Source organism: Jaculus jaculus, chromosome 4 (genome assembly GCF_020740685.1).
Source record: "Jaculus jaculus isolate mJacJac1 chromosome 4, mJacJac1.mat.Y.cur, whole genome shotgun sequence".
Lineage (NCBI taxonomy): Eukaryota > Metazoa > Chordata > Mammalia > Rodentia > Dipodidae > Jaculus > Jaculus jaculus.
This window is the reverse complement of record NC_059105.1, coordinates 26,032,833-26,056,588: the sequence shown is the minus strand read 5'-3', so window position 1 is coordinate 26,056,588 and position 23,756 is coordinate 26,032,833. Positions and strand designations below refer to the sequence as shown.

At 40.4% G+C, this 23,756-nt stretch overlaps 1 protein-coding gene across 1 annotated transcript in view; it reads left to right on the top strand.

Moving 5' to 3' along the window:
* Vwc2l (von Willebrand factor C domain containing 2 like) overlaps positions 1-23,645 on the top strand; it is a 169,792-nt gene extending 146,147 nt beyond the window's left edge. Inside the window, exon 4 of the mRNA XM_004653506.2 lies at positions 22,207-23,645. Coding sequence (XP_004653563.1) covers positions 22,207-22,355 — 149 coding nt within the window. The 3' untranslated portion in view covers positions 22,356-23,645. The remainder of the gene's footprint in view (positions 1-22,206) is intronic.
* The last annotated feature ends 111 nt before the right edge of the window (positions 23,646-23,756 follow it).

The following is a 23,756-nucleotide window of genomic DNA, read 5'->3' as shown; positions in this document are numbered from 1 at the left end:
TAAGCAGAAAACTCAACCAAGTCTAGTAGGTTGAGGTACCATTCAGAGAGTGTGGGAGCATTTTTAATTTTTTAGCAGCTAAGAGCAGACCACAAACACTTCAGCCAAGTCCAGCAACTTGTTAGCATGGCACATTTGTCAGGTGGCATCAATGATGACCACCTGCTTAGTTGGCAACTGTCTTGACTTATGTTTAGCTGGAGCAGACCTGTCCCCCTCTGGAGGTTCTCTTGAAGAGCACTAATAACAGCATTGGTGATTAACTCAGTGGTGGTCTAGATGTGAGATGTCCCCTATAGGCTCATGTGTGTGAATCCTTGGTCTCTGGCTGGCGGTGTTATGTCGGAGTTCTGTGAAACCTTTAAGAGATAAAGCCTTATGGGAGGAAATGGGTCACTAGGGACAGACCTTAAGTTTTTACAGCCTGGCCCCACTTTCTGCCTACTCTCAGCTTCCTGTGGACACAGTGCTATGACCTGCTGCCATACATGACCTGCTATGGTAGATTATATCCATATATACATATGTGCCCAAACAAACCCACTTTTCCTTTTTGAAAAATATTTTTATTCATTTCAGAGAGAAGTATGGGTGTGCCAGGGCCTCCCTCCACTGTAAATGAACTCCAGATGCATGTGCCGCTGTTGCAGTCTGGTTCGCATTGCTGTTAGAAATCACCCAACCAAGAGCAGCTTCTGGGAAAAAGAGATTTATTTTGGCTTACAGGCTCAAGGGGAAGCTCCACTATGGCAGGGGAAAACGATGGCATGAGCAGAGAAGGTGGACATCACCCCCTGGCCAACATAAGGTGGACCACAGAAACAGGAGGATGTGCCAAACATTGGCATGGGGAAACTGGTTATAAAACCCATAAGCCCACCCCCAACAATACACTCCCTCCAGGAGGCATTAGTTCCCAAATCTCCATCAGCTGGAAACCTAGCATTCAGAACACCTAAGTTTATGAGGGACACGTGAATCAAACCACCACAGCCACTCTGTGCATCTGGCTTTTACGTGGGTACTGGAGAACTGGACCTAGGCAGGCGGGCTTTAAAAGCAAGAACTTTAACCACTGACCCATCTCTCCAGCCCCACCCCACCCTTCTTTAAGTTGGTTCTTGTCAGGTGTTTCTTTAAAGTAATGATGAAAGTGATAATGCAGATAATACACACATTAAAGTCTTTGAAATACACTGGGCAAGGCTACTTGATATCCAGGTCCTTCCTGTACTGGCATCATCTATAGGTTGACTCAAAACGTCATGTTTTAATTTCCTATTGTTTCCTCAAGAAATGACTACAAACCAAGTTGCTTAACGGAAACGTAATTTACTCCTGTATGGCACTGGATATAGCATGTCAGAGTTCTGAAAGGAAGGGTCACCTGAGTGGGGTGAGGGTCTGTGTTTTCGCACTGTCTAGCTTCTGGAGGCCCTCTGATTTACTTGCCTCATTATCTCTTGTTCTTAGGACTCTAGTCCATGGCTTCTTTCTTCACGTCTCCTTTTATGAATCAGATCTTCCTGTTTCTGTCATTATAGGCTCTGGTTGATACAGTGAGTTCATCTGCATCATCCCTGATAAGGTCTCCATCTCAAAACCACAAGCTTAATTCCATCTGGAAACTGGTTATCATAGACAGTCACATCTTCGTAGGTTCCAAGGAGCAGGGCACGGCCTCTTAGGCTATTGAACCTACTACACAGAAGCTGGCCACAGAAGACACAAATACAGGAGTTCTATCTTAGTGTAGTATTGCTCTATCTGAGACATCAGAGAACAGTAGATGAAAAGAAGCAATTAGGGCAACATAAAGTGACTCTTCTGCAAACACTCTATGTTAAGAATTTGACTTGCCCATATATTTATGACACAAAACATTGAGCTCTGGGAAGAATTACAGGATACATTTCTTTGGTCCCCCCTTTTGATTCACAGTACGTAACAACTTTGATGTTTCTTCTATAGCCCTATTTAGGTATCTCCACCAAGGCTCCAACAAAAAGTGGATCATAAGTCCCAACACCCTCAGGACCACTCTGCTAACATTATGAGGTGAAAGACAAACTCAGACATGCAAATTTTTAAAGTGCCTCACTTGGTGTTTAGAAAGGAAGTGGCTTGCTAACCTGCACATGAAATACAAGTGTTGCACAAATTCTTTTTATCGCTCAAATGCTCCAGAAAGTACATTCCCTGGGGATGTGTGATGTCATTTGGAATGAAAATGAACAGTATATGAAAACTTAGATGTATCTCAAGGTCACTGGACTTTCTACCAGGTTTTTGACTTTCCTACCCAGACTTGGCCATGAGAGTAGTTTATGAATTTCACTCGAGGGGAATAAATGTAAATGTTTTTAATAACATGCTTCTATTTCTACCTTAGCTCTTCCTTAAAGTTCAAAAGCACAGGCTCATGCTCATTATTCTTTTGTTTACAAATATATTCAGTCAATGTTTATTGCTAGAAGTAGAATATTTTTAATGGTCTAAAGCGGAGCTCATCACTCCCCAAGCTCCAAATGTCTTTACTATCTCCCTTCCTCTTCCCTGAACCTCTTTCCTTATCCTTCTCAGTGAATGGCACTGTCTGTCACACAGAAACCAGGGATGAAGCACAGGCTTATTCCCTGTGTCCAGTGTCACTCAGTTCCACACTATAATGAAAGAACACTTTCAGTCCATACCCAGGTCAGAGGGGCTCATTATTCACCTCTTACCTGTGCATCACAGTAGTGTCATAGCTCACATTCTTGTCTCCAACCTTGCATTCTCTGTTCAGTCCTCCATATTCACAACAGGGAAAACATCAAAAGTCTCAGCCTCATGTCACTTCTCTGACTCAAACTCAAATATGTCAATGACTCCCCATCATTGCCTAGAGGTTAAACTTCAAACTTCCTCATTTAATACAAACGTCCCTTTGTAATCTCCCATCAGTTTGCTCTCTAGTATTATCTCTTTCAGGGCTTCTTACCCTATTTCTGAATCCTCTAATTCAGCCACCAACCATATGCAACTTCAATTAGCACAACTCCTGTTATTCAGATCCTACAATCTCTTTAGAAGGGATCAAACTATGTTTTAAAAGTAGGTAGTTAAACAGTGTCACAAGGGAGGAGGAACAAAGTGCTTTGGAATTTCGAAGGTTAAAGAAAGAACATTCCAGTCTGGAGGAGGGCCACTACAGTATTGAAAACATACTTCCAGCATAAATTTTGCAGATGGTTATAAAGAAGCTATAGAGGACATTTACGATGGGAAAGAGCATTGTTCAGATTTTTTTACAGGTCTCAGTTAGATTTTACAAGTCTTGCCATCTAAGGACCTCAGAGCTGCAGCAGATTTTTTAGGGCAGAGGGATTGGTGGGCAGCTTCGATGCCTGGTGCAGTCTTAAACTACAATAGGTGACCAGGCAAGGGGAGAAAATAATGAATGTTTTTATTGAGTAATCTGTAAGACATACAAAGGAAAAGTCTGTTGGGAGTGGTGATACTTTTCTCCTAGGTGTTCCACAGTTGTGGTCAATGTGGTATTTTTTATTCCATTGATAACAATGATTAGCCACATTTCCTTCCAAACTCCCAGCTCTCACTGACAGACCTTCATTGACCTTCCTCTCCGACTTAAATCCTGTAGCTCATTAATCCATCCATTTTTCCTACTTACTCCCCACTTGCCTAGCAGAACTCCAAACATATATCAAGCTAAGCTTATGGCTCTGAGGTTGGATTCAGTCAAACACACATCCCATGTGGGGCCACTGTGTATGTCAAGCTTTCATCCAAGCCAAGCTTGAAGAGCTGCCTACTCACACCTTAACAGCAGGCTCTGCCCTCCCTCTCTCCCTCTCAACAGAACAATTCATTCCTTCCCTGCAACATGAGTGTCACCTCAACTCCCCTATTGGCCAACGAGAAGTTGATCTGCCCTCACTTTCATCTCCACATCTTAGAAGGAGTTTTCTTCTTGCTGAAAGAAGTTGTGTTTTGGTAGATCCTGGGTACAGCTTGATATGACTCAATGCTGCTGTGACCTGTCCTAATGTCATTACTCCACATCATGATTAGCAAGTGCAGAAGTCATTACCTACATGAAGACCCAGAAAGTCTTCTCCAAACCTGCCATTTTTCTTTCATTAACAGACATTTCTTCTCTGCATAAAGGCATATAAATAAATGCTCCTAATTTAAAAAATGATGAAAAGTTAATGCCATTGGTCTTCTGATCTCATGATACATCTCAACTTCTTTCAAAAATAAAATTCTTCACCCAAACTTCACTTTTAAAGCCACTGAGAACCAGCTTTATTCCTACAATGACCTGAAAATTACCTTTTCCAAGTTGGGCATGGTGGTGCATGCCTTTAATTGCAGCACTTGAGGCAGCAGAGGTAGGATTTCCATGAGTTAGAGGCCAGCCTGAGACTATATAGTGAATTCTAAGTCACTCAGGACTAGAGTGAGACCCTACTTCACAAAACAAAAACAACATAAAAAAAAATAATAAAAGAAATAAAATTACCTTTTCCAACATCACCTAAGACATCCTTGATGATAAATTCAATGGTTATTTTGAAACATTATTATTCAAAATTCTAATAACATTTGACTCCATATTAAAACCCTCTCCTCAATTACCTTCTGTGGCAGTATTGATCCAAGCATTCACAATCCATTCCTCTACTCCTGACGTAAATGTTGGATCCCTGGAATTCCACCTATGGTCACCTTCCTATTATTTAGTTGTCTTTCCTAAGAATCTGTTTTGTTGGGTTCAATCACCATGGACATCCTGAAGACCTTGTTTTCCTTGTGAGGGTTAGCCTTCTACCTCACATTATTTTCTTTGTGAGGCTTAGCCTTCTACCTCACTTGAGGCAGGGTCCCTATTTCCTACTCTTTTTGCCAGGAGAACTGGCCTGTGAGGTTCCAGGAAATTCTCCCATCTCTACTTTCTCTCTCTTCACGCATGGTGGGATTATAGAAGCCTGCCACACCTTCCAGGTCTTAGGTAGAGTATATGGATCCGAACTTTGGTGCTCATTCTTGCAAAGCAAGTGCTTTATCCACTGGGCCACACCCACCCCAGCCCTTCTGAAAATGTCTAAATGGATGACTCAAAGTCAAATGTCTCCCCAGAGAGTGCTGCTTATGTAGGAAGCTACTTATGCTAAGCTTTCAGTCCGTGCTAAACTGAAGACTTAAAACTCAGTATGTCTAGCACTGACCTTCACTTTCCTTCCCTTCATTTTCCTCTTCTTTATTTCTCCTCTTGGTAAGAGATGTCACCTGCTACCTAGCACTTAAGCAACATTTTTTTTTAATTCCTTTTCCATACCACATATATGTCTACATTCTATCCAGGACCACTTCCACTAATGTCTTCCTGGCTTATTCTTGTTGCTCCAGTCTTCCTACCTGTCTTTTAATGTGGACATTCCCCATTGCTTTGCTGGACAAATTACTACCCTTGCCCTCTCCAACCTGGGTCTTAACAACCTTAGCAACACAAATGTAATTATAAATGTCCTCATTATACACAAAAAGTTTTTACAGTAAAAGCTATTCATCTCACTATAGCTCACAAGATCTTTAAAGCCTGGCACTGCATCTCCATCTCTTTCAGCTCAGTTCCCAGTGCTCCACCTATGGCTCTGAAGCATCGAGCTTCCTAGGCTTGCTCACCCTGTCCTCTTCAGTAGACTGTAACTCCATCTTTGCTCATGGCACTAACTCAGAGGAGTCTGTCTTCCCTTACCCACCACTGCCACCTTGGTTTTTAACAAACTGGTTTCTGTTTACCTCCCAGGACTCTACCCAGTGCTTCCTGACTTCTCCATGAAGCCTGCCTCTTCTGGTTTTTTTTTTTTTTTTTTTTTTTTTTTGTTGTTGTTTTGTTTTGTTTTCTCAGTTTTGATTGAGATACTTTTCCACAAGATGCGTCCTACTTCTAATGGTACTTATTTCTCTCTGCTGGAATTTTAAGCCTATGCAGATCTGGAAACATGTCTTACTATATACATATGTCTGCTATTTTGCTCTCTGCCACATTAAAAGGTGAATAAATATCATTTACAGTTACTGTGATGATAAATCTTGTGTAGTTGATTAGATCTAGGATCACTATAGAAACAAATCTCTGAGTCTATGAGGAAATTCCTATGTTAGGTTGAGTTGGCAAGACCCACCCAAATGTGGGTGGTATCATCCCATGGCCTGGAGTGCCAGGCTGAATGACAGGGAGCAAGAGAACAGCAGCAAATGTTCATCTCTCTCTACTTCCTAACTGAGGATCAGTGTGAGCAGTTGCCTTGAGCTCCTTTCCCCACCCCCACCATGCCTGCCCAGCATGATGGATTATACCCTCACACTTGAGCCAGAATAACCTCATCCTTCATTTAGTTGCTTTTTTTAAAAAAAAATATTTTATTCATTTATTTATTTGAGAAAGAGAAAGAGTAAGAGAGAGAGGGAGAGATTGGGCATGCCAGGGCCTCCAGCCACTGCAACCCCAGACATGTACTGCACCTTGTACATCTGGTTCTACATGGGTACTGGGGAATCCATCCTGAATCCTTTGGCTTTGCCAGCAAGCTCCTTAATTTCTAAGCCATCTCTCCAGCCCCCATTTAGTTGTTTTAGTCAAGAATTTTGTGATAACAACGAGAAAAGTAACCATACAGTTGCCATCTGTCCAGTGGTAATTCCTGGAAAGGCAGCAGATTTGGTGCTATCTTTGAAATAATAGTGGCAGGTTGTTTTTTTGTTTTCCCCCACCATATTAACCGCCATGATTCCCCCCCACACAAGTCCACATTCAAGGAAAAACTATTTGCACATGCAAGAAATAGCAACAAAGATTTGTGGACTCCCGGGGGGCAGCTAGCCCCAAGTCTATAGTTGTATTTTGTTTATTTTCTTGTTAGTTCACGAAACTGTTTTCCAATTTCCAGAAAATTCAGTGAGCTCCTCCGTAATATTCTGCCACATAAGCCTCAGTCATTGTCCTACCTGGGAAAAAATGTTGAAAGTCGAGTTATGTTTATGATAAAAGGCCAAGGACCCAACCCATGATCTGAATGACCATATGAAATGCATCCTGTGAAACAAAATCACACCTCTGAGTGCCTCTGCGCATCAGCAATGCAGAGAGCTCCTTTTAAAGTTCAGTTTTAGAGGTAGTTTATTCTGTAGCAATTGAAGCTTGGGCCAAACTGATTGTTTTCCTGGCTTAAATTGCATTGCAGACCTTAAGGAAAAGAACATAAACAGTTGGCAAATTTACAACCTTTAAACAAAATTGCCTTAACTTGAGGGGATTCCCTTAATATAGCTTCTTCTAATTTTTCTCTTTTTAAGGATTTTTGTTTTCCCATTTTGCAGGCAATTGGGAACATGAAGTGTCCCAGCAATGGCTTCAGGCTAAAGTTCTCAAAGAAAATACCTTTCTCATGTAAATTTATTACACAGCGGGTTCCTCTTCCAAAGAAGGCACAGGGCTATCAGCTCAGAGAGTTACTCATTTTGTGTCTGTAGTCTCTGTCAGCAAGACTACGTCTACAATTTCTGTTACTCCGGCCATCACAAATGCCTGCCAAGCCCCAAACCCAGATAACCGTTAACATCTGTAGAATTTTTGATACTAGGTGCTAATAATTCTCAGCACCTAATGCATATTAGCTCTTTTGATGATATAACAATTTAAAGGGACTGTTACTCTTAGTCAATAGATGAAGGAACAGTGGACAGGGATGGGGAAAACAGACAGAATTGGTCCATTGCTCTAAGTGACACAGCTATTAAACTGTTCACTGTCTGCCTGGAGCTCCGTTTTACAGTATTGTTGAGCTCTAGATAGACAGATCCCAGAAGCAATCAAATTGCGCCCACAATAAATTATAGCCACTTTTATTTTTTTACTTGAGTGGAGAGCTCTGTTCAACATTTTCATTATGCCTTCACAGTCAACTGTCTCAGCCCTTGCCTTTCCCTTTCTTCCCCTCCACTCAATGGATCCCTGTTCCACCTACTTATCAGAGAAACTAGAAATTATCAGACAGAAACCCTTTCTGTCTGATATTACTACTATTGCCTATTACTATGGAAAATGAGCCTCATCTCCCATCTGAGAACATAAGCATTCCATGCCCTGTGCCTTTCTCTAAGACTCTGTCAGCTGCAACCTTACCCTCCCTCTTCTGGTTTCCCTCCTTGGTTCTTTCCAAGCAGTCTAGGCAGGATGGAAGTGCGTTTCTTCCTCTTTCATCTTAACTGCCCTCCCTCAACACCCACTGCTCCAGCTTTGAGCTGGGCTTTCTTTGTCTCTGTGTCATCATCTCACACCTATTCCTTCACCTTTTGCAACCCGGCCTTTGCTTTTGCACCTCACAGAAACCGTTCTTCTCAAGGTCACAGTGAACTTGGCTCAGCACTTATTTCCACAGTCATCTCAGTTATATTTGAACCAGAAAGTCTCCTTTTCTTTACTTCTCTGAAATTGTGTAAGCCAATCTAATAAAGCATATCTATCTATATATATATATACACACATACATACATATACATATATATACACATACATACATATACATATGTATTATATTTATTAAATTATATTTAGATTATATTCTATAATATATATTCTATAATATATATTATATATTCTCTATATATTATATATTATATATATTATATATTATATTCTATAATATATATATTATAGAATATAATCTAATAAATATACTATAGAATACAATCTAATAAAGCACATATATATTATAGAATATTATATATAGAATATTATATATATAATATATAATATTAGAATATTATAGAATATTCTATATATAGAATATTCTATATATATATTCTCTATATAATATTCTATAAGTTCTGTTCCTTTAGAGAATCCCAATTCACCATGTACTTTGATTATTTTTATCTTTCTGTGGAATCTTCTTTTAAGTCACTCTCATTGGCTCTGTCTCTTCCTTCTCTTCAGTGTCACTGTGATCCTAGGTCCTTGTTCTTTTGCCTTACACCCAACAGTCCAGGGAAACCTCATCAACTCTAGTTTCATGACTCTTCACTAGCCAGCGACCTAGGCTACTCTGTGCCCAACCCAGTCCTTCCCATCCCCCTGTCACCTCAGTGGAGGTGATTCATGTGTACCTCAATTCGGAATTTCTAACATTAGCCTCAGTTTTCTTTCTTCTAAATACCACTCTTTCAACAGTGCTCCATGTTTTTCTTGAATCAGAAGCTTGAGTCACTTTCTACCTCATTCCAAAGACTCAAAACCAGTAATAAAAGAGAATGAGGCTGACTCACTCTTCAACATTGCTCACATTCAACCACTTCTCTCCATTCCCCATGACCACCACCCTAGACTAGGCTGACCAAAATGTTTGACTTATGCAAGGACTGATTCAATCTGACTACTTTCCTCAACATAGTTCTTGTCTCTGCTCCCACTGTTAATCTACATTGGAGCCAATGTAACGCTTCCATTTTAAAAGATAGATCATGTGATGGTTTCAGTTGCCTTTCAGATGTAATCCATAGCCCCATACCTCTTTTAAAAACCTTGAAAGTCAGCTCTACCTGTCTCTACTTTTTCTTCTGTACCTTCCCACCGCCTGTGCTCTGAAGTATCACGGTACTCCCCACGCCCCAAGCCTTCGTTGCACTAGGAGTTGCTCCCCTGGACCCGACATCTCACATCTCTCTGAACTCCTAACATCATCACACACCCTTCCTCAGGGCATCTTGCTCAGACTCCTAGAGTACAATAAAAACCCTCAGCATAAGCACTCTTTGTTTTATTTTTCATACATCCTAGCTCATTGTTATTTAGCTTTCAATGTGCAGGTAGCCATATCCATACAAACAGGAAAAGTCATTGTCTCATCAACATGGTATTTCCAGTACCTCAAACAGTAGTGGGCACATGATGGGTACTTTAGATGTGCCTATGGAATTTTAAATTACTAATTCATTAACTACCTTTAAAATATACTTTGTGTGCACTATTTTCGCTAATCTTTCCTTTACTTCTGTTTCTCCATTAGGAGCTGTCTACAGACATCTCTAGTTATGCATTAAGGAAAATACCACTTTGCTCCTTGCTGTACCCATGGCATGTCTCATAATACATTAGCACACGTTTTATGGAAATGTCAACAGGACATCTTTGGCCACACATTCCAAGAATTAAACAGCCCACCTAACATCGTTTTTATTTTTTAGTTGTAAAGGCAGTTTGCATCCTTGAACATAAACAAAAAATTGTCTGTTTCATCTCTGTTATGAAATGTGGTATGTGTCATGTGTGTGTGTGTATGTGTGTGTGTGTGCCCACACTTGCACATGCATGTGCTTTGTTGAAAAATATGTCTACTCTCTTAGGGAGAACAGAACTTCAATTCTAACATATTTACTTAAGCACATTATTTTAAGAAAATGAAAATAGACTTATAATATTTTATCAGTGTAATAGGCAATTTTAAAAGATGAAACTAAATTAATTGTGAGGAGTAGGTTTATTGCTTAAAGAAATTTCATTTTAAAGTAAAATTGAGTAACACCATCATTTCTAACCTGCTTGCAATTGAAACATAAATATATACTATTTTCTTTCCAGTGATAACTGGCTTGTTTTCTTGGAAGGTAAGGTCATTAAAGCTTCTAAAATGGTTCCAAATGCCATGTCTCACACATGACTCCTTGATTCGCAAGCTGTCATGTGGGTAAAAATCACACTTATTGAAGAAACACAATAATGACAGCTCTGAGGCTGATGCTGAAACTTGAAAGTAATTGAACCATTTAACCACTATTTACTTGCTCAGAATTTCTCCTCAGAAATGACCCTTTGCTAAAAGCCTATGTTCTTGCCGAATGCGGAATTCATTGCCTTTTGGATAGATGTGTACAAAAAGGCTTCTTCCAAAACTGACATTAACTATGTTATCTTCTTGCTTCCCAACACTATGGCATTTACCCCAGTCCTGCTTTGTCTTATAACAGGACTGCTCATATTACAGCCTGTGTCACTATCACTCGGAATGTCACAAATGTGCACCCCATATCCAAAATTTCTGTTTCAGAAGGTGTCTGCTGGGATGGAGGATTTACATTTCTAAGATACCTCCAGTGGTGATGGTATGATTGACCAAGGTCCACTCTATATTAATTGATGTATATGTACCAATATATATATATATATATATATATATATATATATATATATATATATATATTGGTACATATATATATATTGGTACATATATATATATGTATATATATATATATATGTATATGTATATATATATATATATATATATATATATATATATATATGGTCTTTACTTCCTCTTCCTTATACTTGACTTGCAGCCACTTTTTAGCCTTGAACTCATGCATTTCCCTACCATCTAACAGCAAAAAATTCCTATAAGCAATCTGATTTTAAATCATTTTCTTGATGAGCCTATGTGTCACTCTACAAAGGGTGCATTAACCTGGTACAGAAATTGACTCTTTGGCTATTTACTTCACTTGTCTCATTTTCTGGCAAGCAGTAAGCAAAGCTGGGGTAAATCCACAATGGTTTTATTGCTGCATGCCTATTTAGTTTGAAAACAAATATTAATTGACCTAAGTAGGATAAATGTTCCATTTATGTTTTATAATTTAAAAAGAAATATTATACCAGAAAGGACCTGCATTTCATAACCCATCCAAAGTCACTCACACTGGAATTCAGGCAATGATAATATTACAATGGCAAGTAGCAATATTATATATTCACCTTCACTATGTGACAGGCACTGTTGTGCTTTCCATATGAAAAGTAATTTATCTATTCAGAGCCTTCAAAAAGTAGGCTCTTTTATTATTTTATGATTGTTGCCCTTTATGGCTTAAGACCTAGAAATCACACAGCCAGCCAATTGACAGAGTAAAATTGAAACAGGAGTGTTCCTGTACCACACTTCTAATCTCTTCACACTGTCCTGTCTCTTGGGACTTTAGCATCCTCAGAGGTAAAATGTCTTGTGGCCACATCAACTCTGAGTACCAATACTGTAGCTAAGAGGAAACATGACAATGACTGAGAGCCTTTTGAAGTTCTACCCAGGTGAGACAGCCTTGTCCCAGCATGGGGAATCTGACAGTGATTATACTATGGTTGAAAGCAGTATCTAAGTGGATGGCAAACTCTGACCACCTCCTGAAGGTGAGACTGGAGAGACAGAGCCAACTAAATTCTCAACCTGCTCTTCATCCCATTCTCAGACTGTGATTGGCCTGATATTAGCAAAAGAGCAGCCAACCTTTCTGCATTGTGTAGCTTGAGTGCGTTCTTTCTCTCTGGGCTCCAGCCCTTGTATTCTACTTAATTGGAACACCAAGCTATAAATCTTTACATACTTAAGGGCCAGAAAACTCTCTGGAGCTCCCAGACTGAAATCTATGTGGGAATTCAGCAATATTGAATTTTCAAATAGAATGATTAACAGTCACCTTGAGGGCAGCCTCTGAGGAAACAATCCTTCCTGAATCATGCCACCCTAATCTGAAGAAGCTTTTTGTTTTCAAGTTTAATAAACAGGGTTTGAAAGTTACAGGGGATGAGTGACTGAAAACAAGTGGAAAGAATCATTCATCTTTCCAGTTGGAAGCTCCTGATGGCAACTGGAAAGTCTTCCTTGCTTTCTGCCCATGCCTCAGAAAGCCATCAGAACATGTCATTGGTTCAATTTTAACTGCAATCTTCTCTAATTGCCAGTTTTATTGAGAACTTTTTTTTTATAAGATCTTAATAATTGAAAATAGGCACTCCTGATCAGAAAGCCTATTTGCTTTTCCATAGCACAGTAACATCCATCAGACTTCATGAAGCAGAGAATTAGAATCAGTTAAAAGGAAGGACATCATCCAATTCAATTGTGAAATGAAACCTACAAGCCAACTATTTGCTGAAACAATGACATAAATGCTCTGCCAAATCAATAGAAGAATTTTGTGGTCTTACACAATAGGAATCTGCCTCATTTATACAGTGTGTCATTTACGACGGTTTCTAAAGGATAACAAGCACCAGTACTGAATTTCCAAATCAAAGCGGGAGCTTGCAACATTCCAAAGAGAACTATGAAACAATGTAAAGTTGTTGTCAGAAGGAGGACTTGCAGGGAGCCCCATACTAATTTATGATCATGAAGTGCTTATAAAATGTGCATGAACAGCCTGGCCTTCCTGGTCTCTGGGTAGCAGCAAGGCTGGTTTTAAACAGCATCTGTTTTGAGGAGCAGCAAGGACAGGGCATCACTGGAGGAGTGTCTGCCAAACTAGCTGCCTTCTGTGTGACTCCATGGATCCCATGCTGGCCATATCCGCTTCCTGGGAGCGAATCCTGTTCTTGAGAAGATATTGTAAAAAAAAAAAAAAAAAAAAAAACCAACTCTATGAAGGGTCATTTCTCTGCCTCACCCATGAAACATTTAGTTAGAACTTATCTTACCCATTTATCTAAATCACCCCTTTGCTTTGCATGAGCGCGCGCACGCACACACACACACACACACACACACACCCCACATCAATAATTTAAATCTCCACATCCTTTGCCTCCAGTTCAACCATCTCACCCCAGCTACCACTGAAAGTTACTTTCAGAAAGATTTTCTGGGATGGAACACAGAACACCAACTGTTACTTTCTCATTGCTGGGACAAAACACTGGAACCAGGGCAGCTCGTGGAAAGAAAGGGTTGGCTTCAAGATGGAGGGGAAAGCTTGCATAGTAGGCAGTGGGCTCACATCCTCACGCACCAGCAGCAGGCAGGCAGCAGCAACAGTGAGCTCACTCTGAACACCAGTGGGCTTGGCTAATAAACGTCAGGGTCTACCTCCAGTGACCCTCCTCCACCAGCCAGTCCACCTTCCAAAGACTGCACCTTTCCCTAACTGACACCACCTGGGGGCCAAATATTCAAAACGGATGAGGCTATGGATAACACATTATACTGAGACCACCAGAAGAGCCAATTTCAATTCCTTATTAGCTGTATGGCTTTGGGGAGCTCACTTGACATTTCCATATCGCCTTGTCTCACCTATAAGATCAAGAAAAAAAATAGGGCTGGGGATATGGTTCTGTGGATAAAGCATTTGCTATACAAGTCTGAAGACTAGATTTTATGCTTCCAGTACCCATATAAATGCTGGGGGTTGTGCCTCCAGTACTCTATAGGTAAAAATAGGTCTTCTAAGGAAAGCTGGCTAGCTAGAGAAGCAAATCAGTGGCCTCTGTATTTAATTGAGAGACCTTCCATCGTTAAATAAAGAGGAGTGTGGTAGAGGAAGACATTCCCTGTCAGCCCCTGGCCTCCATACATGCATGCACATGCACATATATACACATGCACCTGCATACATGTGCATCTATGCATACAACCATGTAAATATCCATACACATCCCCACACATAAACATAAAGAAAAATATCTGACATGAGGTAAAAGTAAAAGTCATTTATGAAGAACTCTTAAAAAGAAATCAGAAGCCACATAGAGTGGCAATGCCTGTAATCCCAGCATGCAAAGGACTAAGGTAGGGGAACTGGAGTTCTGGGCCAGCCTGGGCTAAGTAGTGAGACCCTTTCTAAAAGCAGAAAGAAAGAACTGAAGAAAGAGTTGTGTGAATTGAGAATTGCTTGCTGGGAATGGATTTCATCTGAGATTCCTACCCCCCCCCCAAAAAAATGGAGACTTTAGAAATAGGTGACTTATAGGAATATGACGAACATTTAGACTGAATACTAGCTTACTCTCATGGGGGTGCACAGCCATCTTCCCCTCAGTTTAGCATCCAAAATGAAAAATCACCTCCTTCCTGTGATTAGGGAAATCTCTTATGTACGATGGAAGCATTTCTCTACCCCAGAAAAATCTACAAAAGCCCGGGATTCACGTTCCACCTTTCCTCGCAGCTCAGAGACATCTGACCAGGTTTTGTAGCCAGATTCCCCTGCAGCAGACTCCAGATTACAAACTAGTGACTTCTAGGTGTGCATGCCATTTTGGAAGGGCTGGTGGGAGAGGCAGTTGCACAGATGGTTCTAAGAGCAGCATCCAGAAAGCCATGCTAGTGATACTCACAGGGCACTCTGAGATACTTGTACCCAAGGAGGGTCTTTCCTGGGCCTAATCTGTGGCAGCCTGTTTTTTAGTCATTGCATCCACCATGTTGACCATAGCTTGGATCACTCAGCTATAGTGGCTATTCTCCAGACATAATGTCCATCAATAGACACATTTTCTACTTAAAATATTCTGGGTCATTTTTGTGGATTCATAATAGTTTCCTCATCTCGTCTCAATACCCTAGCACCTCAATCACATTGCACACATCTCTGGTCCCTCCAGGAACCCTAACAAACTACATTCTTCAAACTCACTTTCACTCTCGAGCCCTTTCTTTAACCTCCCAGTCAAATCACACAATTTTCTAGATCCTCTTCCATTAGGACCTTATATTCTATAAGAACAGTTTAATTCCACATGTTAATTGCTGACACTAATGTAAGGTTAACATAACATTTTAGCCAATACTTTTAATGCCTCAAAGCAAAGGAGAAGAGAACAATTTTTCCTTTATAACCACACAGTGCCAAGGCCTGTGAGGTTTGAATGTTTTGTCTGTAGCATTGGCAACCCCACATCCTCTAAGGTAGGGCCTCTCTATTCTATCCACAGGGGCTCTGCAAACCAATCATATAGTGATAGTAGTGCAATTTATGGAATCAATGCTGTTGCAGTCAGGTTCATGTTTCTGGCAGAAATCACCTGACCAAAAGAAGCTTGTGGGGACAAAAAGATTTATTTGGGCTTACAGACTTGAGGAGAAGCTCCATGACGGCAGGAGGAAACAATGGCATGAGCAGAGGGTGGACATCTCCCCTGGTCAACATAAGGTGGACAATAGTAACAGGAGACTGTGCCAAACACTAGCAAGGTGACACTGGCTATAGCACCCATAAGCCTGCCCCCAACAATACTCTGCCTCCAGGAGGCATTAATCCAAAATCTCCATCAGCTGGGGATCTAGCATTCAGGACACCAAATTATGGGGGACACCTGAATCAAACCTCCACAAATGTCTTACCTCCTGTCACGTATATACACATGCACACATAAGCACATGCAGAAACCCACATGAAATACTTCAATGGCTTCCCTTTGTTTTAGAATAAGGAACAAAACCTTTACTATGACCAAGAAGACCCAGGATCTTTAGCCTTAATGTGGTCGTTAAGTGTTTAACAACTGACTGGAAGATGGAGGGTAGGGAGGGCACAAGCCACACAGATCCTGAACTGCAGAGTTTTCTGAACTTTGATCTGGGTGGTGTAAATACACCCAGCATATTTGATTTTACACTACCAAGATCATATCAGTGGGATTACATAAGCCTTGAACATTCAACAGTTTCTTCTTGTTTGCAAATGCATCACTTCCTCAGCTTGCTTTTCAGGTCACTTTATTACTAATCTCGTTTTACTGATTTCTCCATTACAACCTCACTAGTTCTTTGTCACTTTCACCACCACACACACGTACACATGCGTGCACACACTTCATTCAGAACTCCCTATATTATATACTAAATTAAGTTCTTTGTGACAGCCAATAGCTTTTGGTCTTCCCTTCCTTCTGAGCACTTATTTCACTAATCATGTGATGTTAAGCATTGCAAGCAAGCACAGATGTGTATGGGTGTGTGCTTAGAGTAGCTCTCAACGTCCTTTTACCTCTAATTCCATGTGATCTTTTCTTTTTTAATATTTTATTTTCATTTATTTATTAATTTTAGAGAGAGAGGCAGGTAGAGGCAGAAAGAATGGGTGCACCAGGACCTCCACCTACTGCAATTGAAGTCCAGATGCATGTGCCACCTTGTGCATCTGGCTTCAATGGGTCCTGGGGAATCAAACTGTGGTCCTCTGACTTTTCAGGCAAGCGCCTTAACCGCTGAGCTATTCCTCCAGCCCCTAGGTGGTCTTTTCTGAAGGGAAGTTCAGGGCATGCTGTGGTGTCTGAGTAAATTTGCTTAGTTCTTACAGCCAGAAGCTTGATAGAAACCCTTCTATATTTTTCTGGTCTTCCTTAAATCTTGGTTTATCCAATATGGAAAAAAGTCATTCCACATGCTTGATTTATGATAGCAAGATATTCTATGCAGGTGCCTAATGGATCCTCAGAGAAGTTGATATGAGAAGGAAGGAAATGCTATTTTCAAGGTGGAGCTCCTGCCCTACAGCCACACTCCTAAGCAGATATGCTTCTCTGTATTTGATAGATTGCAATATTTTTTTTAACTTTTTAGTGACAGCTTCCTATGTACAGACGTTAAAACCATGATAAATCCCTTCCCCCAACATCCATTCCCCCTTTCAAATCCACCTTCCATCGAATCATCTTCCCCTTAAAAAACTTTAAAAATCAGTTTTTATTTATATAGACGTGCAAAATAAATACTGAAAGAAAAACAGAACAGGGGTTGTAGTGGAGATAGCTCAGTTGGTAAAGTGCTTGTCTTGCAAGAATGATGACCTGAGATCAATCCTTAGTACCTACGCAAAATACCAAGCGTAGTGGAATGTACCTGTAAACCTAAGTGCTGAGGAGGCAGAGACAAAACTACCTGGAGGTTGCTTGTCCTTCAATCTATCCCAGTTGATGAGCTCCTGACTTAGAAAGAAGTGGACAGTATTTCTGAGGATGATATTCTAACTTGTTCTCTGATCTATAGGTATACATACATTTCCAATGCCCCCCCCCACCCACACACACAGAGGAAGTACAAAATAATAGGGGCAATATGTGTTTCGCCAGGAAAATATTTCCATGTATAAATATTCTCATCTTTCCCTCTTCCCCCTCATTCCAATACCCAGTAGGGAAGTGTTTTCCAAATGTTATTTTCAAACATGAACCCTCTCTGAAAGTAACCACATGGGTTCCAATTTGTAGTTTGGTTAGAAAATGTTTGTCTAATATCACATAATCAATCATAGAACCACAAGTGATGTCAGGCAACCAAATGTTAAACTGCTCTCATTAAGTTTGTTGGTTTGGTCTACATCCAGGACCAGTGAGAGTGTCACTGCTACCTCAAGGAAAACCACACGGCCCACCCACACATCTTCTCCATGGTAGACTTCTTTACCTCTTTAAATAAATTATGCTTTCTGGAGACTACATGAATATACACTATGAAACCAGTAAATAAATAACGACCCATACAGAAACAGTTCCATTCCTCTCTGCCCACATCACTTCTCTTACCTCAATTTGCACCCTCAATACTAAAACCAAGGAGACTTCTAGACTGTGATCGCTGGGAACAGGACCAAGGCAATCCACTTCTCAAATCCTGATTCTTTAACTGGGCAGCTAGAAATTCCAGCGGGCCACAGAGATTTGAGTTCATATCTCAGTGATGTCATGTCCTGTACACGTAATCTCTGGCTACTTACATTCTATTGTGAGGCTCAACTTCCTGAGGATAAAAGGGTGAACCTTCCATGGATTATTGCAAAAATAAAATGGGACAGGCCATGGCATGGCATAAGGGCTCAATAAATGATTTCCATCTGCTTCCATTCATTATTGAATATTTCTATACTATTCTACTAAGATGGCTATATTGTTAAAGACTAACTTTCAGGTTCAGTAAAGAAGTCTGTCTGTGGCAGACACACAGCCATCTCACTCAATTTCATTCAGTTAAACAAGCCCACACAGAGTTATTAATATCTGCCAGACTCACCATTAGGCCTGGACTATAGAAAATAACAGATATTCTGTTTTTGTATTCAGGGAGCTAGTGATATAAACCATACCTGATTTGAGAGACCTCGAAGAGTAATCTCACCATATCGTTGCCAACTGCAACATTCAATTCTCAGTTCTCTGAGGAGTGTGTGTGTGTGTGTGTGTGTGTGTGTGTGTGTGTGTGTGTGTGTTTTCATTTCATGGAGTATCAATGTACCATCTCCATTTCCTCTTATTCTAGGCTCCAGAAGAATAAGGGACCAAGTGGTCACCATTCTTCACATAATAAACTTCCATTCTCTGGGAGTTATTGGGCTATTCCTCTACCTTCTCCCTCTACATTAAATAATTCCAATCCTTTAACCTTTTCTCAGAGGTCCTATTTGCCAGCCTTCAGTTTAATCATTTTCATTGCTCTGCTCTGGAGCCTCTCCAAGTCCTCTACATTAAAACGAGTTGCTTTGCCATCAAGTTCACTCTCCTGGGCAATGTGTGCCTTCATATAGATCAAGAAAAATGGACAGGAACCTCCAAATCAAAGGAGAATAGTAGATGGGAGTAAGGACCAGATCCTTGTAAAGAATTTGGGGAGCGCACTCACATACTCAAAACAAATTAGCACTTACTGTCAACATTATTAAGGCAGAAGGGCAAAAACCAGAATAGTTTTTAAATACTGATAACCATTCCACTTACAATTATCTAAATTACTTTTAATTAGATAAGTCTATTAACAGAAAAGTTGAGACTTGCTGTGGCTACACCTGAGGTTCTCAGAAGAGGACTAACAAAATCCCCATAGCACTAAAGTTAGTGAAATCAAATGAAAATTTTGGATTCTATATTACCTCAGACCATCAAGTCAACAGTTAAAAAACTTACTAGTCCTTCACAGGCGGTTGCTCTGGTCAGTTTGGCACATGCAAAATATCTTCTTTAGTGTGCTATCCATCAGCATAATTAATGTTTCTTGGGCTATAAGTGCAGCAAAATTGAAGTAACTCTTCAGAAATGATGAATAGAGGTTAATCAAATACATACTGATCATAGCACGCCATCCACACATACAGCCAAGGGCAAGTATGAAACTTGAACATTCTAGTAAGATATCTTCTCACATATTCCTCCCTAACTTCTTCTGCCATTGCGCCGTTGAGTCTACAGCCACCTGTGAACTAGCAGAATATTTACTTGCACATGTACGCACACACACACACATACACACACACACAGAGTTAACTTTCTTCTACCAAATTTCCAAACCCTCTAAAAATATCTGTGAAAACTCTTATTGAATTATTAGTATTATTATTATTCTGTGATGGGGTTTCCTTGCTTTGAAATGATTTTTTTTTTTTTTTTTTTTTTTTTTTTTTACTTAAGCATAAGCCTTTTCTTTCCCAATCTATCTGGAAAAGCTAAAACTGTACTACTGGACTGAAAAGTCTTAGATGGGGGAGGGAGTGGAGAAAGTAGGCATTGCTTCATCTTGGACAAGTCCAGGCAGACAGGTAGAGGTCAGATATGGCTCTGTTTGTAAGCTACCTTGGTCCTCACGAGAACTTACTTGGCCTAGAACCAGGCTGGCAGATGGCTGCCATTAACAGAATGGGAGAACCAGCTACATTATGGGAAAACTGCCCTGTCAAGTTTCACAGAGTTCCTGTGAGGTCTGGGTTCAGAACAAATCCATGATTTCTATTGAATTATCTCAGAGATCTGTGCCTACACGGGCAACCCAACCTATCAAACAATTTAAACTTCCAGTTGTTTGGAGTTAACAGTGCTATGCTTAACTAATCAGGAGTTAAGATGACCAAGCACTTATCATAGAATCGGAACAGAAACACCTCCTGGGTGAAGAAAGATAGACAATAGCTGTTTAATTATCACCAGAGTGGGTGTGGCACGCTGCCTTTGTTCTTCACAGTTGTCCCCGCTGAGGGCCAGGTCCTAGATGCTTGTGTCCAGAGTGAAGGAAAGACACAAGAACAAAAGCACCACTGGGAAGTGCATGAGAGGTCGAGGTCTGGAGCTCTAGAGGCATATGAAGCCAGAGCATATTATATGAATAGGTATATACATTGTAACTTAGTAGACAAATGTTACCAAAGCAAACCTCTGAGACTGAACTGGAACTATAAACAGCCTCTTTACTTGGTGGAGAGAAAGCCTGGTAAATTCTAAACCAAGTAGTAAGAAAGTGAAAGTAGGGCGCTGACAATGTCTCCATATTATATTGTGGCGGTTATGGTAAGTGACCGGTAACATTGGATTAACAAACAATTACTAGACACATCTCAATGCTCCATCGTTTTACCAAAATATGAACTTCAAAGACATACCAAATCATTCTTAAATGACAGCAATTGGTAGCATCCCTCTGTGATCCATTGCCCTTGGGAAGAAATTTTTATTCAATTTCTATTTGGGTCATAACTAATACGGAATGCTAGCATCCTCGTATGGGAAAAGCTAGAACAAAAAGTAAAGGCAAGAAAATAAGTAATTCAACAAATAACACAAAGGGGGAGAAAGATAAGAAGGAAAAACTCAGACTGGTCAATCTTAAACAAATAACTTTCATCTAAAATGAGCTGGTGGCATTTGCAGTGAAGCTTTTTCATAAGTGAAAAAGTAAAATGAAATTCATGCTGACTTTCAAAAGCCAACCATTTTGGTCACTCTTGAAAGAAGAAAAGAAAGAAAGAAAGAAAGAAAGAAAGAAAGAAAGAAAGAAAGAAAGAAAGAAAGAAAGAAAGAGAGAGACAAAGGAAAAACAGGAGATAGCCAGCAGATTAAAGAAACTCCATTTATAAAAATCAAATGAACCTTTAACAAAGCTTGTTTGCAGACATGAATAAATCATCTGGTCATGAATTATTCATTGTTATCAAGAAACAAGCTGGGGATTCCAGGAACTGGACTGAATCTGGGGAGGGAGTTCATTTTCTCACACTCAGCCATGGGTGCGGTCACGTGAGTCAGACCATGCCAGTCCTCCTTTTATGTTTCAAGGGACACTTTGGCAGTCTTGGCACCCAAAGGACAAAGCAAATAAAGTTTAATCCACAGAACCTTTAGAAAATTTCATATGCACAGTAATCTCTCTCTCTCCCCCCTTTCTCTGCAGATATGAATAGGAAATATGAGCTATATGCAAGAGATCATAGGGTTGAAAGCTTAAATATAACAGGGATGGCTAGAAAGTCCCTCGATGACAAGCTGTTGGCATAGTCTAAGCTGCCCATCCATGACTTCGGGGTGGGCTTGTTCTTGGGAAGGGACATGGGAGGGAAGAGGGGAGAGCCTCCCAGAGTTAATGAACTAATCATTACATCTGTGTGTTCCAGGGCCAAACTGCTTTGCAGGAACTACAATAATTCCGGCTGGCATTGAAGTGAAAGTGGACGAATGTAACATCTGTCACTGTCACAACGGGGACTGGTGGAAGCCTGCTCAGTGCTCAAAGCGAGAATGCCAAGGCAAGCAGACTGTGTAGGACAAATTCCCAACCAATGACACGTTCTGAGGACAGGATTCTGTGGCTTCTACAGTGCACACATTTAACACTAAACAAAGCAAGCAAACAAACTCCTGCCAGCTACAACAGGGTCACCAGCAAAACCTCTCACGGTTGACAAAAGTGAATATTTTACTAAGAGGAAACTTCTCTCTTTTTCTCTTGCTATATAAAATATATGTAGTATGTAGCTATCTAAACCGCTTTTGTAATTACCAATGCTTGATGGTGACTTGAAACCAGATCTTGGAACAAAAAGAATGAAACAGCCTTGCACAGGCTCCTTCCTTGGTCATGCTCCTGACCTGCCAGCTCACAGAACCTTGACTTACTCCATGTTCACTCTTCTGTACATCCTACATTTTTCTTTTGTAAGATTATTTTCCAATGTTAGAATCTAAAGGGGCCAGACTTCGCTGCACAACAAGGCTTTTGAGTTGCATCAAAAGGATTTAAAAAGAAACACTGGAGGGAAGGACCCTTTCTGAGGGGAAAGACGCAAGAACATCCAACCAATGGCTCCCCCGGAGTGGATATCATGCCCTGTGAGCTAGGAAACAAGGGTGAACGCTAGACAAACTGGACCCTATGCTGGACAGGGTGGGGAACTGATATTTTGTCCAATCTGTGGGGGCTCACTGTTGATTCTTACAAGCCACATATTTCATTCACAAAACTGTGAAACTGCCAATCAAAACTGAATAGGTGAAGATGACCATGAGCTTGGTTGAAGAATCCAAAGAGACAGGTATAGAAAATTGTAGCATTAATCGCCAGACTTGGTGATGCTGACTTTCAGTTCGGTTTGTAACTAAACACTATAAACCCACTTTGTCACCGGGCAATATAAACACCAGAACCAGGGTGAGTACCCCACTGTGAACCCATCTTTCTAAACATTTTTGACTTTTAAGTTCAAATTTGGCTGAAAGCCAGTCATACACATAGGCAGTTTTTCTGGCTCGGGACTATGTTTGCCGTGTTACAGTAACAACCGCTCGGCCCTAAGTCTCAACTCCAAATTCAGGACACTCTTTCCACCTCAAGTGCTGATTTAAATTACAAGATTAGGGTAGAGTGAGTCTTGCACAATATAATTCCATTTGTTGAACATTTTTTTAAAATGTATATATTAGATACTGAACTATTAAAGTGAACCTTTGAAGAGTCTCAAGGCTGCCCTGGTAATGCTGCTAGTATAGTAACAGAAAAAAAAAAAAAAAGAAATACACAGGGTATCTGATGCCACCTTGATTCAAGTGCAAAGTTCATGGTTCTGAGACCACATGGCATAGTTAGTAGCTTATTCCACTATCCTGTCCTAAAAATCTTGGTGCAGATCTGCTTCAGAGCAGTCTTCATTACCAATGTTCTTTTCTT